The 22,840-nt window shown below is 53.0% G+C and overlaps 1 protein-coding gene across 13 annotated transcripts in view; it reads left to right on the top strand.

Annotated features, from left to right (window-relative positions):
* Nucleotides 1-22,840, top strand: part of KCNT1 (potassium sodium-activated channel subfamily T member 1) — a 73,210-nt gene that overhangs the window by 25,463 nt on the left and 24,907 nt on the right. For 6 of the 13 annotated variants that reach the window (XR_007891292.1, XR_007891293.1, XM_051636678.1 and 3 more), the window contains exons 1-2: nucleotides 11,267-11,478; nucleotides 18,636-18,677. The exons of 3 other annotated variants lie outside the window; for them this stretch is intronic. Coding sequence is in view for 8 of the 10 variants with exons in the window: in XM_051636678.1 (XP_051492638.1) it covers nucleotides 11,330-11,478; nucleotides 18,636-18,677 (191 nt within the window). In the remaining 2 variants the exon portion in view is untranslated. 4 more of the 13 variants (XM_051636687.1, XM_051636684.1, XM_051636682.1 and 1 more) reach the window with 4 other exon arrangements.

Genomic DNA, 22,840 nt, shown 5'->3' with positions numbered 1-22,840 from the left:
GGACATGGGTGCTGTGGGTCTGCCAGCCTCTGCTGCTGGGCACAACAGCAGGATTTAAAATTTTAAAAAGTTTCATTTTAAGGTTGGATGAACCCCCCACACGTGATTGATCTGTAGTTGAGATCGGCTGGATTTTGAGAAGTCTGGTGCTGCTGTGCTGCCTGGCAAACACCCGTGCTCTCTGCGTGGCCGGCTCTGGCTCCCGCCAGGTTTTTTGCCACTTGTCCAGGGTCTGCTCAGAGCTGGTCTCTGCTGACCCTCATGTGGTGGATCAGCCTGGCTGTGGGGGGACCCCGGGGAGTGTGGGGGGACCCCGGGGAGTGTGGGGGGCTGCGGGACGAGTGCTGGCCCTGGGGTAGCCGTGTTTGGATCAGTGACTCTGCCAGGCGTCCTGCAGCCCACGCTGCCACCCGCAGGAGCAGGAGTGTTGCTCTGAAATTTAGCAGCTCCTTCCAGGCAGGGAACAATTCCTTTCCAGGCTGTGGGCAGAGTCGTGGAGCTTTTCTATATGTCTCATACCCACTCCCGTGTGCTGGGGTGACTGTGAGCAAAGCTGTTGCTTTGGTTGAGCTTTGCTGCCATCGGTTTCTGCCTTCACATGGATACAAGCAGGTTTATTGGGGAGTTGGACTTTCTGAATGCCGTGCTGCTGCTTTGGCCTATGTCAAACCTTGACAGCAGCCCTCTGTGAGCCGTGGCTGTGGGTTGGCACCCCTGTGAACCCAGCACCCATTGGATGCAGGCTCCCCGAGGGCAGGAGCTGTCAAGAAAAATGTCTCCTGCCTGAGAGAGAGGAACGTTTCTGGGGAGCAGGTGGGGAAGATGCTCAGCAAATGTCAGCTTGAGACCTTGCCATCCTGTGGGCAGAAGTGACATTGCTGAGAAATGTGTTATCCTGTCAGGAAGCAGCAAAAATGTTTATGAGCAAGGCAGGCCTTGGCCAAGAGCGGGTGGTTTTCCACCCCTGAGATTCCTGGAGCGAGAGCTTCTCAGAGCAGCAGGAATCCTGCTCCTGCACAAGCTGGGGCTGAGGGCAGGAGCTGTGGGCACTGGGCAGGCAGGGCATCACCATCTTCCTGGGCAAGGGCTGCCAGCCTCTGCTGCCCTGAGCCACCATTCCTGCCTTCTTTTCCAGGTTGCTGCTCCGCTGGGATCTGTGGTTTTACAGGAGGGATCAGGCAGCTTGGACCCTGCTCTGGCAGGGAGGAAGGGAATGCTCTCAGTTCAGAGGTTGTCTCCAGCCCAGCTGATCCAGCAGAAGACTGGTCTTGTAACCATTCCTGTTAGGACAGAAGCATCTGGCCAAGCCAGGCTGCATTATTCCTGAGTGCCTTCATAAATCCCTAGGGCTGCTGTCTCATTGGAGCAGCCTTGGTGCTGCGTGCGGGGCTATTGCATGTGTGTGCAAAAAAAGCTCTTAAAAAGCTCTTAAACATAAAGAGCTCCTCCAGACGGGTGCTCAGTACAGGTTTTCAAAGCTGAACCACTAAGACTTTTCCTTTCAGACCAACTGTGAGAGTGACTGGGAGAGAGGGGAGAGCTGCAGAGACCAAACCTCCATTGCCCAGTGCCCACGTGTCACCATGTGAAGAACAGGATCACATCTGAGCTAAGAGCTCCATAGGGGAGGATTGTTTGAAAAATGTCTAATTTAATAAAATGGGTAGTAATTGGTTATTAGAAGAGGGTTTAATTGAAATAATTGGCATGCACACTAGTGTGCTAATTTCATTTGGTGTTTATGCTGCAGAGTCACAGTGTTTGTTCAAGGGCAGAAATGGGTATTTGGTGGTGCTGTATTTCTCAGTGAGAAGTTACAGCTGCTCTCTGGAAAGACATTTATTGCAGGAAGCTGCTCAGTCTCTGCTCCTGAGCTTGGGTTTGGAAGACGGATTTGCTTCATTACAGTTTGATGCAATTACACCCACGCAGCAGAGAGTGAAGGCCTCCTCTGACACTTCAGTTCCCACTTTGGATGACTTGAGATTGGTCTTTCTAGCCAGCCAGAGCTGCTGCTCCTCCCTGGCACAGGGATGTACCCTCCTGAGGAGCTCACACAGACCTGCAGGAGTGTGCTTGCCCACCAGCTGGCATGCAAGAGAGGAAGGGTTCCTTCATCTGGAAGTTCCTCAGGACCTGTACACCTGGCATTGGATCCAGCTTGGGAAATCAGCACCACAAGGTTTTCCCATGTGGAGAAAGGCTTTACAGTCTCATTCGAGAGTGGTGATGGAGTCCCCATCCCCGGAGAGATTTAAAAGCCACGTAGATGTGTTGCTGAGGGACATAGTGGTGGACTTTGCATTGCTGGGTTAACAGTTGGACTTGATGATCTTCAAGGTCTTTTCCTACCAAAATTATTCCATGATCTCTCAGGTTGCCATCTCAGAGCTGCTGCACAGGGATTGCTGTCAGCTGGAAGGCTCTGCTGCAGGAGGCAGTGATCTGTCAAGTCACTGAAAGTGTTCCATGGTGAAGAGAAGGGACATGAAGACCCATTACATCTCATCAGCCTCTTCCAGAGCTAATATTCGACAATTTTTCCTTTCTACCTTTCTCCAAAGTGCTTTTAAAGCTCAATATTGTCACTTTGTTGGGGTTCTTCCCACAGTGGCTGCACTTAGAACTGCCCAGTGCTGATGGAGAGGTTTAGTGCCAGCAGCTATTGTGCTAAAAGTGAGAGGAAAACCAATTTTGAGTCAGCTCTTGCTATGGTCTCTAATGGGAGATATTTCTTTCTTGCTAAGAACTTGTAAATGCCTTTTAATGCAAGATGCAGGGCTCTGTGGCTAAGAAATGTTCAGCCTTCCAGGGTTCAGCAGTACAAACACTCAAGCTGACAGATGTGTGCAGCGCTCTGCGTAGGCAGGATGGATTCCTTCCCAATGCCATGAGTTAAAAAACCCACCCCAACAGCTATGAAAAAGGACAAAGCCCAGCCCTTTGGGAGGCTTTGGGCACCCATGCCTGCTTTTCTTGAGCAACTTCTGGGAGCTGGAGCAATTCTCACACCTTTAAAGGCCTTTTTCCCCTCTCAGCTGCCCTGTTCTACATTGCCATGTCTTGGGGGGAGAGAGGAGCTCAGCTGAACCTGTTGATACTGATATTAACACAATCATGGTATAATTTAATCTTGATTTCATTAAACACCCTTAATGATCAGAAAGTTTCTCCCTTGGTTTAATGGACTCTTTTCCAGTTGATGAGGCTGCAGGGTGAGACACTTGTTATAAATGTCTGTTTATTAAACAGTCTTTCTCCCTAAAAGCTTCTGCCTGGCCAGAATGATTATAAATGGAGAGGACAGTGTTTGCAGCTCAGTCTTGTCAATGTGAAAAATTGAGGCCTATTCCTTTTTATTTTTGTGTGTTGTTATATGAGAGATGAGTCCAGGCCACGATGCTTTTTAAACTGTGTTTTCACTCAAAATGGATGAGGCAGTCAAGAGCCGGCCCCCGTGAAACAGCTCCTGCTGTCAGATGGGCTCCTGGCATGGATATTGCCCTTCCCAACAGCTGATTTGGTCATAGGAATTGAACCAGAAGCTGATAAGACCAATGGTGTGTAATAACCTGACTTAAAAAGAATTTCTTGTGGCTTTCTTTCCCTTAGTGCTGTGAGCAGGAGTGCTCAGGGAAGGCAGCACAGCTCCTGCAGGTGCAGCCCAGAGCTCTGCTCCTTTAGGGAGAATTTCAGGAGTTTTTGTGCAAAAGAGGCCCCTGGGGCCTCTTGCATCAGGGGCATGGTGGTTAATGCAGTCACCTGCACACTCCCCTTGTGCATTGCAGTGTGTAGGTCCCCAGGTTGTGAAGGACCTTTGCCACTGAGTAACTGCTGTGTTAAGGCTTTTAGGAACGTGGTGCCTGATGGTGCTGGAGGTTCACACAGAAAACCTTGATTTGCTTTTAAAACCTTGGTGCTGGGCCCTGCTTTTGGCTGAATAGGAACCACAGAGACCCTGTTTGTCAGGTCCCAACAGCACCTGGGAGCAGCTGGCAGGGACTCCCATCCCAGGGCAGAACTTCCAGCTGCCACGTGCTGGTGACTGGTGAGCGAGTTTTTCTCATTGAAGTTAAAATAAGAAACATACTTGAAGATCAGTGGTCTGGTACAACCCCTTGTTCTAGTCCTTCCCACACATCGTGATGAGGCTGTCACAGACTCTGTGGAGTTCATGCCTTGTTTCTGCAGCACGTTGTGGATTCCTCTTTATGCCGACTTGCTGTTTTCTCTGCCTTATGTAACATATTACAAAATTAATCGTGTCAGAAACAGGAAATGTACAGCAAATGGTACCTAGCCTGATCCAGCCACCCTGGGGAGGGAAGAAAATTTTATTACCACAAGACACAGTTGGCAGAGCTGATAGAGAGCCCCAAGGCCAAAGTTTCTCCCTTCGTGAGTTGCCTTTGTTAAAAAAAAAAAAAAAGGAAAAAAACCCAAAAACCACAAAACAAACAAGAAAAAGTTTAAGAAGGTTTTTAGATGCTAAAATTCTCCACATTTTAAATCAGAAACTCTTAGAGCCATTTAATAAGTAAACACTGCAGTTTAGCAGAGCATTTCATTGGAATTGTAATACTTTGGTAGCAAAGTTGCTGCAAAAATGAAAAGGTTCAGAGTCCTTTAAACTGCAAAGCAGGGATCACTTTGGCATTTTGAAAGTATCTGTGAAATTGCTTCCTGGCAAGCTGTGCCAGGGAGCTCTGTGAGGTGTTTTGCAGCTCCTGGCTCATTAAATGCTGTTGTGTGTCTCCATCTGGAGCCTCACCAGCTCCTGGGGGCAGGGCTGGAAGGGCTGGCAGGGGGCTGGTGGGGAGGCACAAGGTGAGTTTTCAGCTGCTGCTGCCTATTGCATCTCCTGGGAAAAGCTGGGACCAGTCCTGGGGAGCAGGGTGTTGCTGGGTGGTAGTTGGAGGGGAGCCCATGTTGTCCATCCTGCCCTCAGCCCCTGCCCAGGGCGGCTCTGAGCATCCTGCACCTTCCTCCGGGTCTTGGCTCAGCCACTCAGGATGGGAAAGTACTGGCCTTGGAGAGGTCTGGGGGTCTGGGACCCTCAGAAAGGCTGGAGGGAAGATAGAGAATTGCCACAGGAATCATGACCTGGGATTGTTGGCTCCCCCTGTCCCACAGTGTGGGTCAACTCCTCCCACAGGTGTCACCAGCAGGACCCAGGGGTGTCTACGGGGTGTTTTCAGAACCATGGGGGGGAAGCACTGCACCAGCCCTGGAGCAATGAACATTTCCAGCACAAGGGTTGTTACAGCCAGGAGGCAGCACATGGGCACCGGTGGCAGTGGAGGGCTCTGCCCCGTTGTCACTGCCCACAGCTCTGCCAGCCCTGGGCTGGGGGAGCCCTGCAGCCTCCCCTCCTCCTGCCTGGCTCCAAGTCCTGCCCTGCTGCCTTCCCCCAGTATTGCTGCCCTCTCCTCTGCTCCCCACCAGGCTGGACCCTGCTCAGGGCCAGAGCTGACCATGCTCCACAAGGTGCTGCCCATTCCTCCAGCTCTGCCTGCCGAGGCCCCAGCACTGGTCCTGTCATAGCTTGGTAAGCAGATAGTGACCCTGTGATGTCCTCATCTGGAAAAGTGCCTCAGCCAGGCCAGCGGTCTGCTGGGAAACTCATCATGCTTTCCTTGAAGGTGTATATTTAGATTTTACCCCAGGGCTTTTCATTTCCTTACTGGCTTGAGCAGATGTGATGGGTATAGAGGTACATTTCCTTGTTCCTCCAGCCATTTTAACCTGTCCTCAGCTTTTTGCAGAACTGGGAAGAGATTACGAGTCACTGTAAGAGCTTCAGGGTCTCATTGCTCTGCTTGTGAGCGTGTTAAATACACCACAGAAATAGGAAGCGGTTGCTGGAGGTAGCGTGTCTGTGTCAGGATATTTGCTCAGCATCTGCTCAGCTCTGCTCTATTTCTTCTCCCAGCCAAGCAGTCCCCAGTTAACATGCTGGGTTTGCAGCTTTCGTGTTCGTCTCTGGTGAGCCACACTTAGAGAGGTAAAAATGGGTTTGCAAGGGCTGTGATGACAGTTCTGGGCTTCGTCGCGTCAGGCTCTTGTGTGGCAGTTACATAAAGGCTCCTTCCAGCTCTGCGGGAGGCTGGGAATACTGGGGAAGGGTCCTGCAGCCCCTCGGGACCAGGCAGAGCAGGGCTGGGGCTGCTGGGGAGGCTGCTGGGTGCCCGGGGCCGTGGGGCAGCGCTGCTGGGCGGTGTCTGGAGTGCGGGGCTGGAAGGAGACCCTCTCCCAAACACCAGCTTTTGGAATTGTTAACGTTTGAAATGTTAATGAGGGGAATTTAGGGAAGAGGAGAGAAATCAAACACTCTCCTTCTAGCAGACACTTCATATCCCCCCCCCGGCCTTGCAGCCTGCAGGCACTGTATGTAGTTTGTTACTTTACATAATTTTTCCATCTCTCTCCATCAGCCCGGCTCTTCAAAGGCTTCCTTCTGTTTCCAGCTCTCCTGCTGCTGCTAAATATGCTCTCCTCCATGTTTTCTAAAATGCTGCCTCTTCCCTGACCCTCCAGTGCTCCAGTTGATTAGAGAAGCCTCCCAAACTGCAGAGGAGACGCTGGATGAGCTGGTGCCAGGAGCTGCTGGGCCATACGGCCTGAGCCAGCTGCCAAGCCCAAACAGGGGAAACCAGGGGCTAAAATGCAGCCAGTTAATTCCTGCCTGTGCTGTGCACGTCTTGCAGGCACCTTCCAGCGTCTGGTGTCTGCTGTGGCACCGGCTGCCACAGATTTCCAGAGCTGTGTGATGGGTTGGTGAGTGTTGGTGTTCCTCTGCTCCAGGCTTTTTCCTCCTGGATTCTTTGGTTTGCTTTGGTGCTGAGGGATGGAGCAGCTCCCCCAGCCCACCATGGTGGGAGATGGGCCCGTGGGGTGGGATGTCCTTGGAGGTGACACCCTTCCCAAGGTGGAAGTGGCTTCAGTGGTGACATTCCTTGCAGTTCATGTGCTCTGGTGGAGACTCCTGAGCTAGAGACGCTCTTCAGCGTGGTTGTGGTTTTGGCAGGAACCCGAATGCTGTCCTGGCCAGCCACTGTGACAGCAGAAATCCCTGCAGCCTGTGAACTTTTCCTGAAATGCGTTTAATGACAGCTTAATAATAACAGTGCTTGGTACAGAGCTTCTCACCCCTGGAACTGAAATGCTTTGCTGAGAAGGGTAAGGACCATTATCCCCCGTGTTCACAGGGGGAAGTAACTGGATTTTATTTGTGAGAATAATTGTAACAAGAGGAATTAATCAACTTTTCATATGAATGGTGTTGCTTTTTAAAGACAAACATGGGGAAAGAGCCCCAAACACAAAGGAGAGCTCTCAGTGGTGGAGATCCATCTGACAGCTTCTCGGGGAACTGATCAGCACCTGCAGTGCAAAGACATTAACCAGCCAAGGCAGTGAGGAGGGCACAGGGAGAGGGAGGAGAAAGGCAAGACAGGGCTTGGGGTTCCCTGCCTGGTGCCCTGGCTCTGCATGAGCTGGTGCTGCCAAGAGCTGCACAGGTTCCTGAGGAGTCACTGAGGGCTGGGCTTTTTTTTCTTTTTTTCTTCTGGTTTGGGTGTGAAGGGACCTTAAAGATCTTCTAGTTCCAACCCCCCTGCATGGGCAGGGACACCTCCCACCAGACCAGGTTGCTCCCAGCCCCATCCAACCTGCCCTTGGACACTCCCAGGGCAGGGGCAGCCACAGCTTCCCTGGGCAACCTGAAGGGTGGGTAGGAGTCCCCCTCTACCCTGGTTTTTTTTCCCAGCCCATTGGAGAAGGATTTGTTCACCTGTGTCTTTTAAACCTGGATTTTCACTGCATGTCTCTGAGCACAATCTGCTGGCTCTCAGCAGCAGCAGAGTGCTGGGGTCCTGCTCCTGTGCCAGTGGCCATGTGCCAGAGAGGACCTTCCTCTCCAGGCTAATGGAAGGAAAATGGAGAGAAGTTTTAAAGTTGACTCTGGATCAATACAAAAAAAGCTTATATAAGCATTTTTGTTAATAAGCAGCTCACCGGTGGGTCTGGAGAACTGGTGGTTCACTAGGGAGATGAGAATGAGCCTTAAGGATGTTTCAGCTCTGGGTTCCTGGAATCGTGGCTGTGTTTGTATGAAGGCAGCCCCTCCTGTAGAGCAGTAGCTCTGTGGCATGGATAAAGTCTCTCCTGAGATCCTCACCTGGTCACCAGCACAGACGTTTGCCAGCAAAACCCCTTCTCTTACACAAGTTACTTTTTATGGTTGTTGGCAGCATCTTTCCAGAGTCACATCTCAGTGACTTTTCTAGATCTTTGAAGCTATTGAGTGGACCTTTCTTACAGAAAGCTCCACACACCAACACTTTGGGGTCATAGCTCAACATAACAGTTCGTTTGCTAGAAGAATTTGAATAAATCCAGCCCCTTCCTGTGCCATCAGCTAGTTCTAAGGGACTAGGTCATGCTTGAGTGATAATATGTTGAATATGTGCATACAAAGAATTTTGGCAGGTGGGATTGAAAGCTGCCTGAATCAAAGGAGAAGGTTTAACAGTGCAATTGCTGCAGATTCAATTAAGACTAATGAAAAATCTGCTTCTTTCTAAATCTTATTTTCAGAAATGTTGTTACTGCTGCAACTGCTGCTTAGCAATTCCCAGCCCTCTCCCCAGCCCCCGGCACAGCAGTGGTCTCTGCATAATGTAGATGCTGAAATGAGAAATCAGCAGTTTGTAATGGGCTCTCAAACTAAAATTACACATCAATTTCCTGGCTCTCAGTCAGATGGTTGGCAGTCAGTGAGCAGGGCAAGTATTTCTGGGCCAGAGGAGTTCTTGCTTGGACCTTGATGCTACCAAGATTGTGTTTTGTTGATTTTTCCCTGCAGGCTTATGAGGGTAAAGCCACAAACCAAAGCCCCTGTTTGTGCAGCACTTCCTTACTCAGACTTCTCAGAACTACACCAAAGGAGTTGCTTCAGCAGCCCAAGGTGAGTCTGAGCAGCCCGAGTAACTCTGTGGGATTGTCTGGCCTCGGAGAGGTTCTCCTCAGCATCAGGTGCCTCTTTTGTCCCTTGGCAGGGGAACAGCAGCTCAGACCAGCAGCCCTGTTGGCTGTTCCTTGGGTCCTGTGTTGGATCTCTCCCCTCTCTTCTGCTTTTTGTGCCTTGGTTTGTGTTTAGTGCTCAACAGAAAAAGCATCTTCAGGTAGAGGCTCCCACAGGTGGGAATGGAGTTTTTCAAAGGGTTCTTTGATGTGGTTTTTGTCGCTTTCTATTCAGCAAAGTATGATGGGAGAGTTTCCATTTTCCATTACAATCTGCCAGGCCTGTCCCCAGCCCCTCTTCTGTTCAGTGTTGATGGCATAATTTCAGCATAAGCCACTTTTCACATCAAATCAATGTTCTTCTGGAACTGGGAAAACAACACTGTGGAATTGACAAATAGCTCCCTGAGAGACCTGATTGCCCTGGTCCCAGGGACTCTAATTTCCAGGACAATTTGTCAGGCCTGAGCTGGGCTCAGTAATTGTGTTTGAGGCTTGAGAACAACACCCTGAAGTAAACGGATATTGAGCAATGAGTCGACGATGGGCTGAAGCAAACCATGAAGCAGAAGGGAATGACTGTTAGAAAATGAATGCATGGAGCTAATGAATGATTTTGAGGCAAAAGGAGAAATTAAATGCATGCTGAAAGCTGACACATTAGCAAATGGGCTGCGGGTTTTTATCCGTTTTGCGTTTCAAAATGCTGAAATACAGTCAGTGAAATCCCATGAAGAGTAACACCCCGAGCAGGGAAACAAGGGTTTGGTTAACAGGAAACTGGGACTTGATTTCTCTTCCTGCATCAACTGGGGGCTGCCTTGACGTGAGGTCAGTTGTCCCCAGGTACCAGTTGTGGGAGGAGGACCAGGGAGCAGAGCTGGTGCCTGCAGGTCACTAGTGAGAGAGAAAGGAAGGGATCAGCCTTTCTTTCCCAGCATCTGGTGAGGGATCGGGGTGCCGGGAGCTGCGCTGGCCTCATGGGTTGTGGAAGTGTGTGGTGGGTCAGGGCCTGTGGCTGGTGCCAGGGGAAACAGCAGCTCCTCATCCGGGAAGTGAAGTACCTTGGATCCCAGATGTCCCACTTCAGGGCAGCTTCTGCCCTACCCAAGGACAGCCCTCCCTCCGTGGCCTTTTGCTGACTCTGGGAACACCCTGCCAGGTGTCAGTGTGTCGAGTCTTTGTACATAACAGTGGTGTTAAAGAAATCCTGTGGTGGAGCTCGGTTGTTTGCTCTGGCTGGTCATGGCCTGGTGTCTACCTGGGGGGCAGTCAGAGAGTTCAGTCTTTATTTAAAGTGGGCAGTGGGGCAGTGCTGGCCTGCAATACTGGTGTGCAGTGGCACATCATGGAGCAGCACCAGTGCACCATGGGGAAGAGTGGGTGTGCAGTGTTGGCTTGCCATGGGCTGGTGGTGACCTGCCATGGGCTGGTGGTGACCTGCTATAGGGTGATGGTGACCTGCTATATGGTGATGGTGACCTGCCATAGGGTTGTGGGCAGGCCCTGCCCTCCGCTGTCCCTGGTGCTGACCCCAGCCCCTCCTGGCCCACCACTGGGTGCTGAGCGGGGGCATCAGCCCAGGCTGGAGTGTGGCCAAGGAGCAGCAGCTTCTGTTCCCTCCTGAAGAGGGATTCTGAGTTGTTCTGGGACAGGCAGGTGCCCCTCTCCAGGCACTCTTTTAGCCTGGCCAGGTGAGCAGTGACCGAGCCCCTTGGCTGATGGCAGCTCGGGGGGAGCAGCAGCAGTTCCTCTGTGCTCAGGTCCCAGCAGGTGTGCTTGGGAGGGGACCTTGCTCTGCTCCTTGGTGTCTGCCAGCCAAGCACGCTGGGTCTGCTCCCTGGCATGCACTCCACAGGCTGCTCTTGCACAGAGGAATGAGATAAAATAGCTTCCTCCCCCTCACACTGCTACCTAAAAACAGGGATGGGGAAAAAATAATCCCTCAGCCCCTGCCCTGCTGGTGGTGATAAGAGCAAAGCCATTATTTCTTTCCAGGAGGCAGCGAAGGCGACGACATGATCTTCTAAACAAAGCCTCTCTGGAGGCTGCTGCACTGGGGTGTGTTTCTCGGTGGTTTTGCACCAAATTCGCTGCAGCAGCAAGGCCAGAGTTTGCCTCGACTCCCCTCACTACCAAAATAAATGTACAGGGCAGGATTGTTCCACTGAGCCGCCGGGAGAGGGAAGGAGGAAGGAGATGGTACGTGCCGGCGGCTCGGAGCGGACTGCGGTGAGGATTGCGATGCACGGGAGAGTTGAGGGGGGACGGAGGCGGGAGGCAGAGGGGCGGCCCGGCGGGCGGGATGGCCAGAGCCAAGCTGAGGAATTCCCCTTCCGACAGCAATTCCCACCTCAAGACCGTCCCCCCGGCCACCACGGAGGATGTCCATGGGGTGAGCCCCTTGTTGCCGGCTCGGAGGATGGGATCCTTGGGAAGTGATGTCGGACAAAGGTATTTCAGGACTGCAGGGAGAGGGGGGGGCAGCACCTTTTGTCTTTGGAATGAGAGGGATTAGTGCCTCCTTGGGCTGAAGGGGTGGTGGATCCAATCCGGCTCCCAAGTTGTATTATGAAATAGGTGGCTGGAGCAGAAGGAGGCCAGTTCCTTTGAATTTTTTATGAGTGCTGCTTGGTTTTTTTTCCATGCCAAAAGCATGTCTGGGTCTGGGGGGGCTGCCACGCACCACCAGGCACTTGCATTGCACCCTCTCTGTGCAGTAGAAGGCTGAGGCTTATTTGCACTGCTGTGCACTTCACATGAGCACCATGTTTGCAGAGAAGAAGAGATGCTCAATCCCTCATCTAGGGAATAATGCACTTACAACTGCAAAAGAAAAAAAAAAAAAAGAAAAAGCTGCCATGCCAATTGCTGCAGCCTCTTCCTGCAAGCACAGAGCTGGTGTGTGCAGAGACCAGCTGCTTTTCAGGAGGGTAAAAATGCACTTGAATCACAGAGCTTCGGGAGAAGCCAGGTCTCCTGGTTACGACAAGGATACAGATGTCAGTAATTCAGTTCTTGTTCTGTCCATTCCATTTTCTGTTTCATTATTTCCCATCTCTTCAGTCTTCCAGCCCATCCGTGCTGTCTTTCTTCCCAGGAAAACCTGTCTCACCCATGGTTGTGTGCTGTGCATCTGCGAGGAGGTGATTTGGGGCCGTTTCCAGCTCTGCTTGCCAGTGCCAATTAGCACTGTAGGAAAGCTTCTGCTCGTGGTCTTGTCTGGCTTTGGATTGGAGGGAGTGAATGCCTCTGCTTCAGTCCCATCCTTGATCTCACCAGTGGGCTGGGGGGAAGTTGGCCATGAGCCCGGATGAGCAGATGTGGCTGGGGAAGCCAAGGAGGGAGGTGTGTGTTGCAGCAGCTTTGGCGTGGTCCTTCCCCCGTGCCGAGCTGTGCCTGGCACACACTTTAGTCCCCAGGTCTGGGAGACAGTACTGGCACACCAGCAGGACCTGGAGTGCCTGTCTGGGGCTGGTGGGAGGGGTGTGACTCTCCAGATGGCCCCGGTGCTGGTTCTCTAGGCAGTGGACACTTGGATCTTGCGGGCTGTTGCCTTTGGACTTGGTTGGGCGAGGGCTCAGATGTGTGGAAAGCTGCAGAAGGGCACCCTGTGGGTGCAGTGGGATGAAACTCCTGCAGCTGGTGTGGCCTCAGCATGGTTTGACAGGTGATCTGAATCTGTGTCTGCTCCCAGTGTAGATCAGGCTGCTCTTGCTCTGGGTTTGTGTCTCGTTTTCATTGCTTCAAAGGGTCACCAAAGTCGGGCCTGTTCTGAGGGTATGTCTGTCTCTGAAGGCCCATCCTGGGCACTGCTGTTGGCAGAGCTTTTGGAGGGACCATGCTGCCTCTGGGCCCTTGGATGTGCCCCTTGGAGCAGTATCAGGGTTCAAACCCAGGGGCACTGGGGCCAGAAAAAGGACTCGTACTTTCAACTGAGCGACTCTCACTAACTCATCCCAACCACTGCCTGCCAGCTGGGCTTAAACACACAGGAGGGGCTTCTGCCTAGCTCTTGAGGGCTTGGTGGGCTCCTGCACAGGTCCAGGGAGCCAAACCTTCATCCCAGGTCTGACCTCTTGGTTTCCTGGCAGAGTGTGGCACAGAGGAGGGAGGGATGCTGCAGGACATCCTTGGGTCTGGGGCACGGGCAACCGTTTCAAAATTCCCATTGCTCCAGCCTTTTCGTGGACCCTTGCCAGAAATCCAAGTGTGCAGAGCACCCCAGAGCGCCTCAGGGCTTTATAAAAGGGTTTTATGAAAGGACCTGTTTCCCTGGGTTTTGCTGGAATTTCAAGTGTTTAGCTTGAAGGCAGAGGAAGAGAAGTTGATGGCAGCAGTTCGACACTCTGCAGTGGCTGGATTCCCGCCTGCCGGGCTCTCCTCCTCCTCTCAGCGCCGCTTCCCGACAGCCGAGCTGGCAATTGATTATGTTTCTTGCTCTTCTTTTCACTGTCTGTGCAAGCAACAAAGGCAGGAAGATTGCTTGGGAAATGATGAATAGCATCTTTGAGGTGCTTCGTCTCCTCCAAAGCCAGACACAAGCAGAGTTATCAAGTTAGCGGCAACAATTGTCCCTGGGAGTTGGGAGTGAAATTGCCAGGAGATGGGGGAAGGAGATGTTGTATTACATGATGTTCTCAGGGATGCAAATGAATTCTCTAGATGGCTGAAGCCAGTGAAGTTTATTCTCACCTACTTTATTTAACTTCTTGCTAGGTCTCTTAGTCATTGCAGCAGCTCAAAGCTTTTAGGGGCTCTCAGTCAAAACAGGAGGAAAGGATTTGAAATCACCTGAAGAGAAACCACAGCCAGGTATTATCCCACAGCTGGAGGCAAAAAGAGGGGGTTCAGGGCTGGTCCTGAACATCCAGGACAGGGATGCTGCGTTGCAGAGCTGTGGGTGGGATGGGATCAGACATCTAGATGGAACTGGCCCGGGCTGCTCATGTGGAAGAAGCTCCCACTGAAGATGCTTGGAGCTACTCCTGTACCCGAGGGGCTGCTCTGGGGAGGGGATGCAGGCAGGGCAGCCCCCAGCCACTCCAGGGAGGACAGGCTCTGCCACCAGACCTGCTGCCTGGGCACTGGAACCATCCCAGCACGCAGCAATCATGGGATGGAGCAAGCCCTGAAAGGCTGAGTCTTTCTCCCAGGAACTGGGCTTGTCCCAAGGCAGGTTGGTCCTGTATGGCTTGTGTGGGAGGGAATGTGAAAGGGGAAGGTGCGATGGGGAACAAAGAGAAAAGCCAAGTGCTGCTCTGTGCTCTCCATCTCCTGGCTCTGTGTTTGGGAGGAAGCTGCTGGCAGGCTTCAGGATGTGCAAATATCTGTGGTTGGATCCCATTTCATGGGCTGCTGATCTCTCTGTGATACCGGAGATGTGGGCTTAAAAACACAACAAACATTTTTACAAGATAATCATGTCCTGTTTGTGCAGCTCTGCTGGAAGCAGGGAAAGCTCCGAGCGCCGCCTGCCCTGGGGCACTCTGATACTCTTAAGGGGCTGCAAACTTACCCTGAAGGTGCCTGGCTTTGGAGCTCTGTCCTAAGCCCTGGGAGGGCTCAGTGCTGCCTGCCCCTCCCTGCCCTGCCTCTTTGGGTCGCCTTTGCTGAGCTGCGAGAGCTGAAACCTGAACTGCTGAGGCTTGGGGAAGAAAACTAGCATTGCAGAAGAGCTGAGGTTGGAAGGGACCTCTGGAGTCTGGTCCAACCCCTTCTCAAAACTGGACTAACTTTAAAGTTGGCTCAGGACTGGCTCAGGACCAGTCCAGCTGGGTTTTGACTGGAGTTTTCCCTGAGTGCCCAGTTCAGGGCTTGAACACTCTCAGGGGGAGCAATATTTCCCTTGCTGCATCTTGTGCCTGTTTCCTCTTGTCCTTTTGCTGTGTGCATCCCAGAGCAGGGCTGCCTGCACCTCCACCCGGTTGGATCTTTCTCTTTCTCTTCCTCTTCCTCAGGCCACACGGTCCCACCTCCTGCAGCCTCGCCTTGTCTCTCAGCTCGAGGTACTTTTGGCAGGAACAAGCAGGACTTGTTTTCAGCCATGTTACCTCAGTGAGGTGGCTGGAGTCTTCCCGGCGAGAAACACCGGGGCTTTCACTCCCTTCAGTTTAGCTCCCTCCCTCCCATCAGGGCATGGGCACTAATTAGCACGTTCCTCCTCCAGAGGAGGCTTTCCTGCTGCAGGGGGAGCGGGATGCCAGGCGGGACCGTCCCCCGGAGCGGCAGCAGCAGGGGGGATGGGGACGGGAGCAGCCTCAGCCTCTGCAGGGTCCCTTTTGCCCAGGCCCTGCTGGGAGAGCCAAAAATTTCCTTCTGGCAGGTAGTGGTGGGAGCTGGTGGGCAGGGCTGGCAGGGCCACGCTGCGCTGCTGGCACCGCGCCTGCTCCTCGGCTTGGGGTGTCTTGGGTGCAATGCAGGTTTGTGGGGAGGAAAGCCAAGGGGGAAAGAAAGAAAAAGCTGCTGTGATGGAACCAGGGCCCTTCAGGGTGCTGCTTGGTTGGGAGGGGGCAGCAAGCCTGCTCAGCTCCCTCTGGGTCAGGGGTGCTAAAGGGACTCAAGTCCCTTCCCTGGGGCCATCCCTGCCCGGTCCTGCAGCCGGGGAGGTGGGGGATGCTGAGCACACGTTGGGGAGCAGGACAACCTGCTTCTTCCTCTCCTGTTCCCCTTCCTCTTGCTAGTTCCTTCTCCCCCTCTTTAGTTTCTTTTTCTGTCTCCTCCCATCTGTCCTTCTCACATCAGGCTATTTTGGGGGATGAGTTTCTCACTGTCAGTGTGGTAGGAACCGTGGTGCATCTTGTGTCTTAGACGATGAGCATCACTTCAGGGAGCCTCCCCAGGCAGTTACCTCGCTTGGTTCATCTTAACTCCCCTGCCCTGCCCCTGCTTTGAAGGCATTTGAGGCCGGGGGCTAAAGGGCACTAAATCTGATGGCTCTTTCGTCTGGCTCTTTAAAGCACATTAAAAGCTGGTGTAACCTTTCTGACTCAGTTAAGTGGCTCTGAAACCGTGTAGTGTAAATCTTCTCTTTCCTCGCAAGTGAAACTGTGCACAAAAGGGTTCCTGCCAATCCCCCCTGGTGGTCAACCTGTATTAGTTGTCAGGTAAGTGACGCTGCAGGTGAGTCCTGCGAGGGCTGGAGTTGGTGAGGAGCAGCAAGGAGGGGACACTTGTGCAGCCCCTCTGGAGCTGGAGCTGTGGCTCCACTCGGGGCCGGTGCCTGGCAGGGAGGCTGGGGGGGAGTTGGGCCAGCTCAGCCATGGGATAGTGCTGGGCACTCCACGGGGCTGTTGATCCTTCTGTCCATCCTGCTCCCTGCAGAGAACGGGTCCTCTCTGTGGTAACCAAAGTCGTCAAGCTGAAACTTTTTTTTAAACTCTTTGGGGTCTGGAAAATCACTGTTTTTCAGATGAGAATTGGAGAGATTTTTAGTTTTCTTAATTTTCTTTTCCACATTTTTTCAGCAAGCAGGCAGTTACGAGGATTTTGGTGCCTGGTGGGAAGAAGGAGAGGTTTCATGTGACTTTTCAGGGTCCTTCCTCCCTCTCTGGCTGGCATGAAGGTGTTCGTTCAGTTGGAAGCCACAAGCACCTTTTGGTCACTATTTTATTGCACTGAGTGGCTGAAGCCACAGCCGGGGGTTGGGGGAAGATTTATGGTCTGCCAATCACTTTGGAGTCCCTTTTATTCATGGTGCCTTTTTGTGAGTGAGTTGTGTACTCACCTGGTGAGCCTGTGGCTCCACTGTCTGGGGAAGGTGTCCTGGGAATTGTGCCAGCTCATTCTGGTGCTCTGGGACCCTGGTCACACCAGACCTTTGGGGTCTGCAGGACCCCACTGTGCTGTGTCATCCAATGTGCTGTCACTGTTTGGAGCACTGGGGAGCTGCAGCTGAAATCAGCCCCTGTCTGTACTCGCTTCTCGGTTGCCAGCTGGCAGTATATCAAGAGAAAATCAAATTATTTGCTGTTTCTTGCCCATAAATGTCTCTGCAAGGTGTTAAAGGTTCCTGTGCAGACAGAAGGTGAGTGGAGGGGCTTGAGCAACCACTGCTGCTTGTGTGGGTTAATCCAATCTGGGAGGCTGAGCTGGCTGGGCTTCTGTCTAGGGCTGCACTTCCCTCTGGTTTGCAGCAGGAGAAAGTCTGGCTTGTTGGTCATTAATAAACAGCAGGGCTGGGTATTGCTGGGAGAGATTGTGAGACACCAGTTAGGTGGGAACAAACTCACTGCTCCGTGATTGCTGCACCAGTGAGTTAAAAATGAGTGGGGTGGGAGTGGAAGGTGGCAGGTGGAGGGGATTATAATCCCCTATTCACAAAGACTCAGCCCGGCTCCCTCACCTTGAGGCCCCCAGCATCTCTCCCAAGATTACCATCTCTCAACTGGAGAATCTGTCCTAGACAGATCATCTCTCCAAGGTTGACCATCCCTCCCAAACTGAGCATCTCTCATGGATCTCCTGGCTCTGACTTGGGGGATGTCACTGTTGGTGTCACCTGGGATGGTGGGTACAATTGGCACAGCCTGTGCTCTCCATAGGCAGCCAGCTCCTCCCTGCAGCCTTCACACAGGTAGTAAAAGAAGAGTAATAGGAGCCTAAATCACATTTCAGGGAGGCTGCTCTGTGTGCCTTATAGCTGAGGGATGAATTATTTTTCCTTTGGACTCATGTTTTAATTGAAATGGGTATTTATTGCTTTTATTTAGCTTGGACAATGCTGAAGTGCTGGGGGCTCATAAAGCACACAGCAAAATAAATAAATAAATGAAACCTTTATGAGCTGCAGCTGCCCCTTTGCTTTGGTTCTATTTCTCAATTGCTGAATGTCATGTTCAGTAAGGAGAGGAAAGAGGCACTGCTGGGTGGCAGGGAGGGGCTCTGGCTGCTCCAGGAGCCGTGGTGACAGGGACCTACAGGGCCTACAGGACCTATCTTCATCTATGGGGATGGAGAGTCAGTTTTGCAAAGGGAATTCTTCCCTTGGCAGCTGCAATGGCTTTGTTTCCCAGCGCTGTGGGGCTGGCTGGGATGTGCAGTAGACGAGCACGGGCCCCTCACCTCCCACCCCCTCTCCTACCTCTCTGTGTTCCTCTTTCTCCCCCCTGCCATGTCCCCCCATCTTACCCTCATCTTTCTATTCTTTCATTTTGCTTTCTCTGGTCATCTCCCGTGTGTAATATCAGCTCTGTGAAGGTGTGTGTAGAAGAAATACAATGTCAGGCTTCTAAAATCACCCCAACCAGCATCTTTCCAAATCTAATTTCTCTGCAGAAAGCGTGACCCTGATTTGAGGCACAGCAGCGATGCCGTGTGAGACTCGTGTAAAAAAAACCCAAAACATACCAAAAAAAAAAAGCATAAAAAATGTTTTTATCTGTGGAGCTGAGTCCTTAAAGGGGCCTTACACTGGCAAAGCCACCAGAGCTTCACCAGATCCCCAACATCCCCACCCTGGAGACCTCAGCAGGGACACGGTGCAGCCCCTGGCCGAGCACATGGGCTTGTCCCCTGGGCAGTGGCATTCCCGGTGGCACAGCCCTGTCCTGCTGGTTCCTGCCCAGCAGCTGGATGTTTCCCTCACCTCCTGCCATGCTCTCGCTCCGTAGGCCTCACGCCGAGGACTTCAGCATGGATTCCTCCTTCTCACAGTAAGTTCACCTGGGGTATTTCCCTGCACTGGAGCTGTGGGGATGGGGCAAGTGGGAGCAAGGCCCAGCCAAGGCCAACCGTGTTCTCCATCACCGTTTGAGGGGTTTGGGGGTGCATGTGTGCATGGAGCTGAGTGTTTGGGGCAATACTTGCTCCCAAGGACAGTGGTCAGGCCTGGCTTTATAATTAGTGAGAGATTATTCTGCTTTTATGGGAGCTGATAAGCACGAGGCTGGTTCTTCACTGCTCTTGACACCAAGGAGTTGTGGATGGGACCAGGAAACCCTTCAGAAAGAGCCATGGTTCCCACCACAGACAATTTTATTGGGGAAGAAGGGATATCCTTGGCAGCAAATTGATGATTACCCATCAGCTATGAGCTCCATGCGCAGACTCTAATTAAACAATCCAGATTCATCAGCAGAGGCAATTACAGGAGCAGACTCCTTAATGTCAATCTCCAGTGTTGCAAAACAAATAAGCCAGACAAAGCCTGGTTTGTTATTCTGTTGCTTCTTCTCTTTCTGGGCTTTAATCTTAATCGTTGTTATTATTATTATTGCATTAAGAGCAAGTGGAGCCTTAGCCTGGCTGTGAGCAGGGTGGGGCAGGGCTGGGGCTGCTCCCTGCGGCTGCTGGGACCTGGGATGGGAGAGGTGCTGGGAAGATGACTCGGGGCACATGTGCACTGCTACCCTGAGCAGGGCTGTCCTCAGGACAGCCCCAAGCTGGGGAGGCACCAGAGCTGCCCTGGAGCTGAACTTACGTTCTGGGGAGCCTGGGGTGCTGCGGGTCAGCGCTGCCCTGCTGGCCCCGCCGGGCACCACCAGCCCCTGCTCCGTGTGCGTGGAGAGATCCTCAGTCCCAGCCTCTGGGTGCATCCTGCCGCCTCCAGTGCTGTGTTTGGTGCCTGGAAATGAGCTTCCCAGCTGCTGAGGGGAGTTGGAGAGGAAGGATAGCTGCCTTCGGGAATGGGATCCCAGCCGGACCTGGAGCTGGCAGAGGAGGCAGCGAAACAAAGCCAGGCGGGGATTTCGCAGAAGCCGTTGTGTGCTGAGCCCTGCAGGGCCACAGGTGCCCGGGCGGGATGCGGGAGACACGAGGATGCAGGAGACACGAGGATGCAGGGAACACGGGACAGCGCTGGGAGATGCCCCCGGAGCCCCGTTCCCTTCCCCGTTTGCCGGCGGAGCCTGGTTGAACCTTCTCCCCCGCTCCTGCCGTGAGCAATTGCTCCGTTCCCGCTCAGCGGGTGCGGGAACAGCCCGTTCCTGCCTCCCCCTCGGTGTCCGCACCCGCGCAGCTCTCCCCGCTCCCCGCGCGGAGCCGGGAGCAGCCCGGGGCGCCGGGAGCTGCTCTGGGAAGGGCTGTAGCTGCTCCCGGCGCTCCGGGGTAGAGGGAGGATCCAAGCTCAGGGGTCACAGCGCTGGTGGGCAGCGCACACAGCCCGCTCCGTGTCGTCTGTCCGGCTGCAGCTTCTGAACCTGGTTGCCTGTTACTGTCGGGGAAAGAGTGGGGAAAAGGGAAGAGCAAAAGCTCTCCAGGCACCTAAGCCCTTTCTTAGAGAACAGGAGGGCAGCTTTGGGCTCACAGGATTTTTTGGAGCTGTCTCAGTTTTCCAGCCATGCCTGGCGGCTGCCACACACTGTAGGGATCAGAGGGGACCTGCCTGTGCCCACTGCCCAGGAAAAATCTGGGGACAAAGCCTAGTCTTGCATCCTGCACTTCTCTGAACAAATGGTTGTGTCTTTTTGTAGGAGCTCATCGTCTTAGAATAAATCGTTTCTAATCTAGATTTAAAAAGTACCAAAAAAATAACCAAGCACAGAAAATTAAATTGCACTGACATCATGAAGTGCACAATAGGGGTAATCACCCTTGCAAGCCCAGGGCTTGTAACTAAACTTGTGATTATCTGTGCAGCCGGGGGGGGTTCAGCTTGGCTGAGATGGGGGTGGCATGGGGGGGTGGGATGCTGCCTGCTCCCTCCCCACAGGGGCTGCTGCTGCCCCTCAGTGCTGCCCAGGTTAGGCTGGCAGAAGAGATGCCTGGCTATGGCAGGAGGGTGTTTTGCATGGCCCAGCTCTGCTGAGCTGCTGTGAAGGCAGCGCCCGTTGGAGTTTGTGTTTTGGGGCTGTTAATGCAGTTGGAGTTAGGCTTGATTCTTATTTGAAGTTAACTTTGTGACAAGAAAATTAAAGGGTTTGTTTTAGATGATATAATCTCCTTCCCTCAGCTGGAAATGGAGCAGGAGCTTGAGTACTTCTGATGGTTGCTGCTGCCTGGCAAAAGCCAGCCCCATCCAGCCCTGTTGGATCACCTGTCCAGCTGAGAGGGATTGCGTTAAGCAGGTGGGGGCCAGTGCTGGAGCAGGTCACTGGCTGGAGGTGATGTCCTGGTTCCTGTCACACTGAACCTTTGCTCTGCCCCTTCTCCTCCCCCCCGGCAGCAGCCCTACGGGATGGTCACCCCGCGGGATGGTCCTTCCATGGGATGGTTCCCCCATGTGGTGGTCACTCTGTGGGATGGTGACCCCATGAATGGTCACCCCGTGGGTGTTGCTGGGGCTGTGGGGTCTCAGGTGACTCTGGGGTGTTCAGCCTGGAGAGCAGCAAGGGCAGGTTGTCTGCACAGGAGCTGGTTCTTTCCACATGTTTTCATTCTTTCATCTCTTTGCAGTGATAAACACCCTCTTCCCCCCCACAAGATCCGCTTCAGTTGCTTTCCTAGTGTTTCTTCTCCCTGTGGCCATTATGACGGATGACTACATGGGCTGCTTTGTCATTAAAAGTTAGATCTCTTCTAATCATTCTGTTCTTTTATCCGTCAGTGTTTATATTCGGAGTCTCGAGGTGGGCTGCAGCGCTATAGATCAGTGAGCCATCTGTCTGGTGACAGAGATTTATATTGCTGTTTGTCCCTTTGGTATGGAAGCAAATGTCTGGGAGAGGAATCATGCTCCTTGCAGCCTCCCTCCCTCTCCTCTATGCATTTAATCCTCAGGGATGCTGATGAATTGGGTGCCCAGCGCTCGTGATAGAGCTGACGGTGATTTTCTGGGCACTGTTAATAAGGAGAAGGAGCAATTAGCTTGTGTGCAGCATCATGAGAAGTTGTGGCAGCTGATTTATGCCTGGGCACAAGTCAATTATTTGCCAAGCCTGGCTTTGGAAAGGATGGATTTGAACACATGTTCAAGCTGTGCTTCTGGAGCTCTGCACTCCTGGCTGCTGGCTCCCAGGCATTCCGTGCTCCTTAATTCTCCTGCTCCCTCTCCATGGGGCTGTGCTGCCAGCACTTGCCTCCCCATCCCTGCAGCAGGGTCCCTGGGCACCCACCCACCTCCCTGCTCCCTTCTTATGCCACCAGTATGGCTGGTGAACAGGCAGCAGGGGCTGTGCAAACCCCCTCAGCCATCCTCCCTACCCTTGAGCTGGCTGGTCCCCAGCAGCGTCGGAGCCCCAGGGGTGACAGACTCAGCTCCTGTCCCTGCTGCTGGCTGGGGACCTGTGGGGGGAGGGAATGCTCTTGGTGAAACCCTGCTGCTGCTGCCACCACTGCATTTATGCTTTAGCGTTTCTTTCAGCTGCCACTGGGCATCCTTCCCCAGCACTGGAACCAGCACAGGTGCCAATGTCATAACAGAGGTTGGTGACTGCCCCACCAGAGCTGCTGGTTATTGTCCCCACCATCACATGCTGCCCAGGGTGAATGGGGGATGTGCCTGCAGTTGGGCACCAGGAGCTCAGTGTTTGCTTTCCCATCAGTGTTGGCCTGGTGGGCTGTGCTGGGGGACACACTCAGCCAGAGCCAGCACCAGGTGTGCACGGGGGTGGCACAGGGGCAGTAGCAGGGTGGTAGATTTAATGACTGTCACTGCTCACCTTGGGCCATGCCTGGGCTTGACTGTGTGCCTGGCCGGTGCCACCCTGATGAATTCCTTCCAAGCAGTTAAAAAGAAATAGTAATTGTAGCACTTAACTTAAGAGACTTGTTATATGCAGTGAAATAGGGAAATAGAGCTGATTTGTTGCCCTTGACCCCATTAGCAGCTGTAGTGATGATGAACAGACTTTGTCCTGCTCAGTCTAAGGCCAAGGCAGCAGGACATGATCCCTGCAGGCTGCACTTGGCAGGCAGGAGTGTGGTTTCTAACCTGCTG

Source organism: Apus apus, chromosome 19, assembly GCF_020740795.1.
Source record: "Apus apus isolate bApuApu2 chromosome 19, bApuApu2.pri.cur, whole genome shotgun sequence".
Taxonomy (NCBI): domain Eukaryota; kingdom Metazoa; phylum Chordata; class Aves; order Apodiformes; family Apodidae; genus Apus; species Apus apus.
This window is presented reverse-complemented; position numbering and strand designations above follow the sequence as displayed.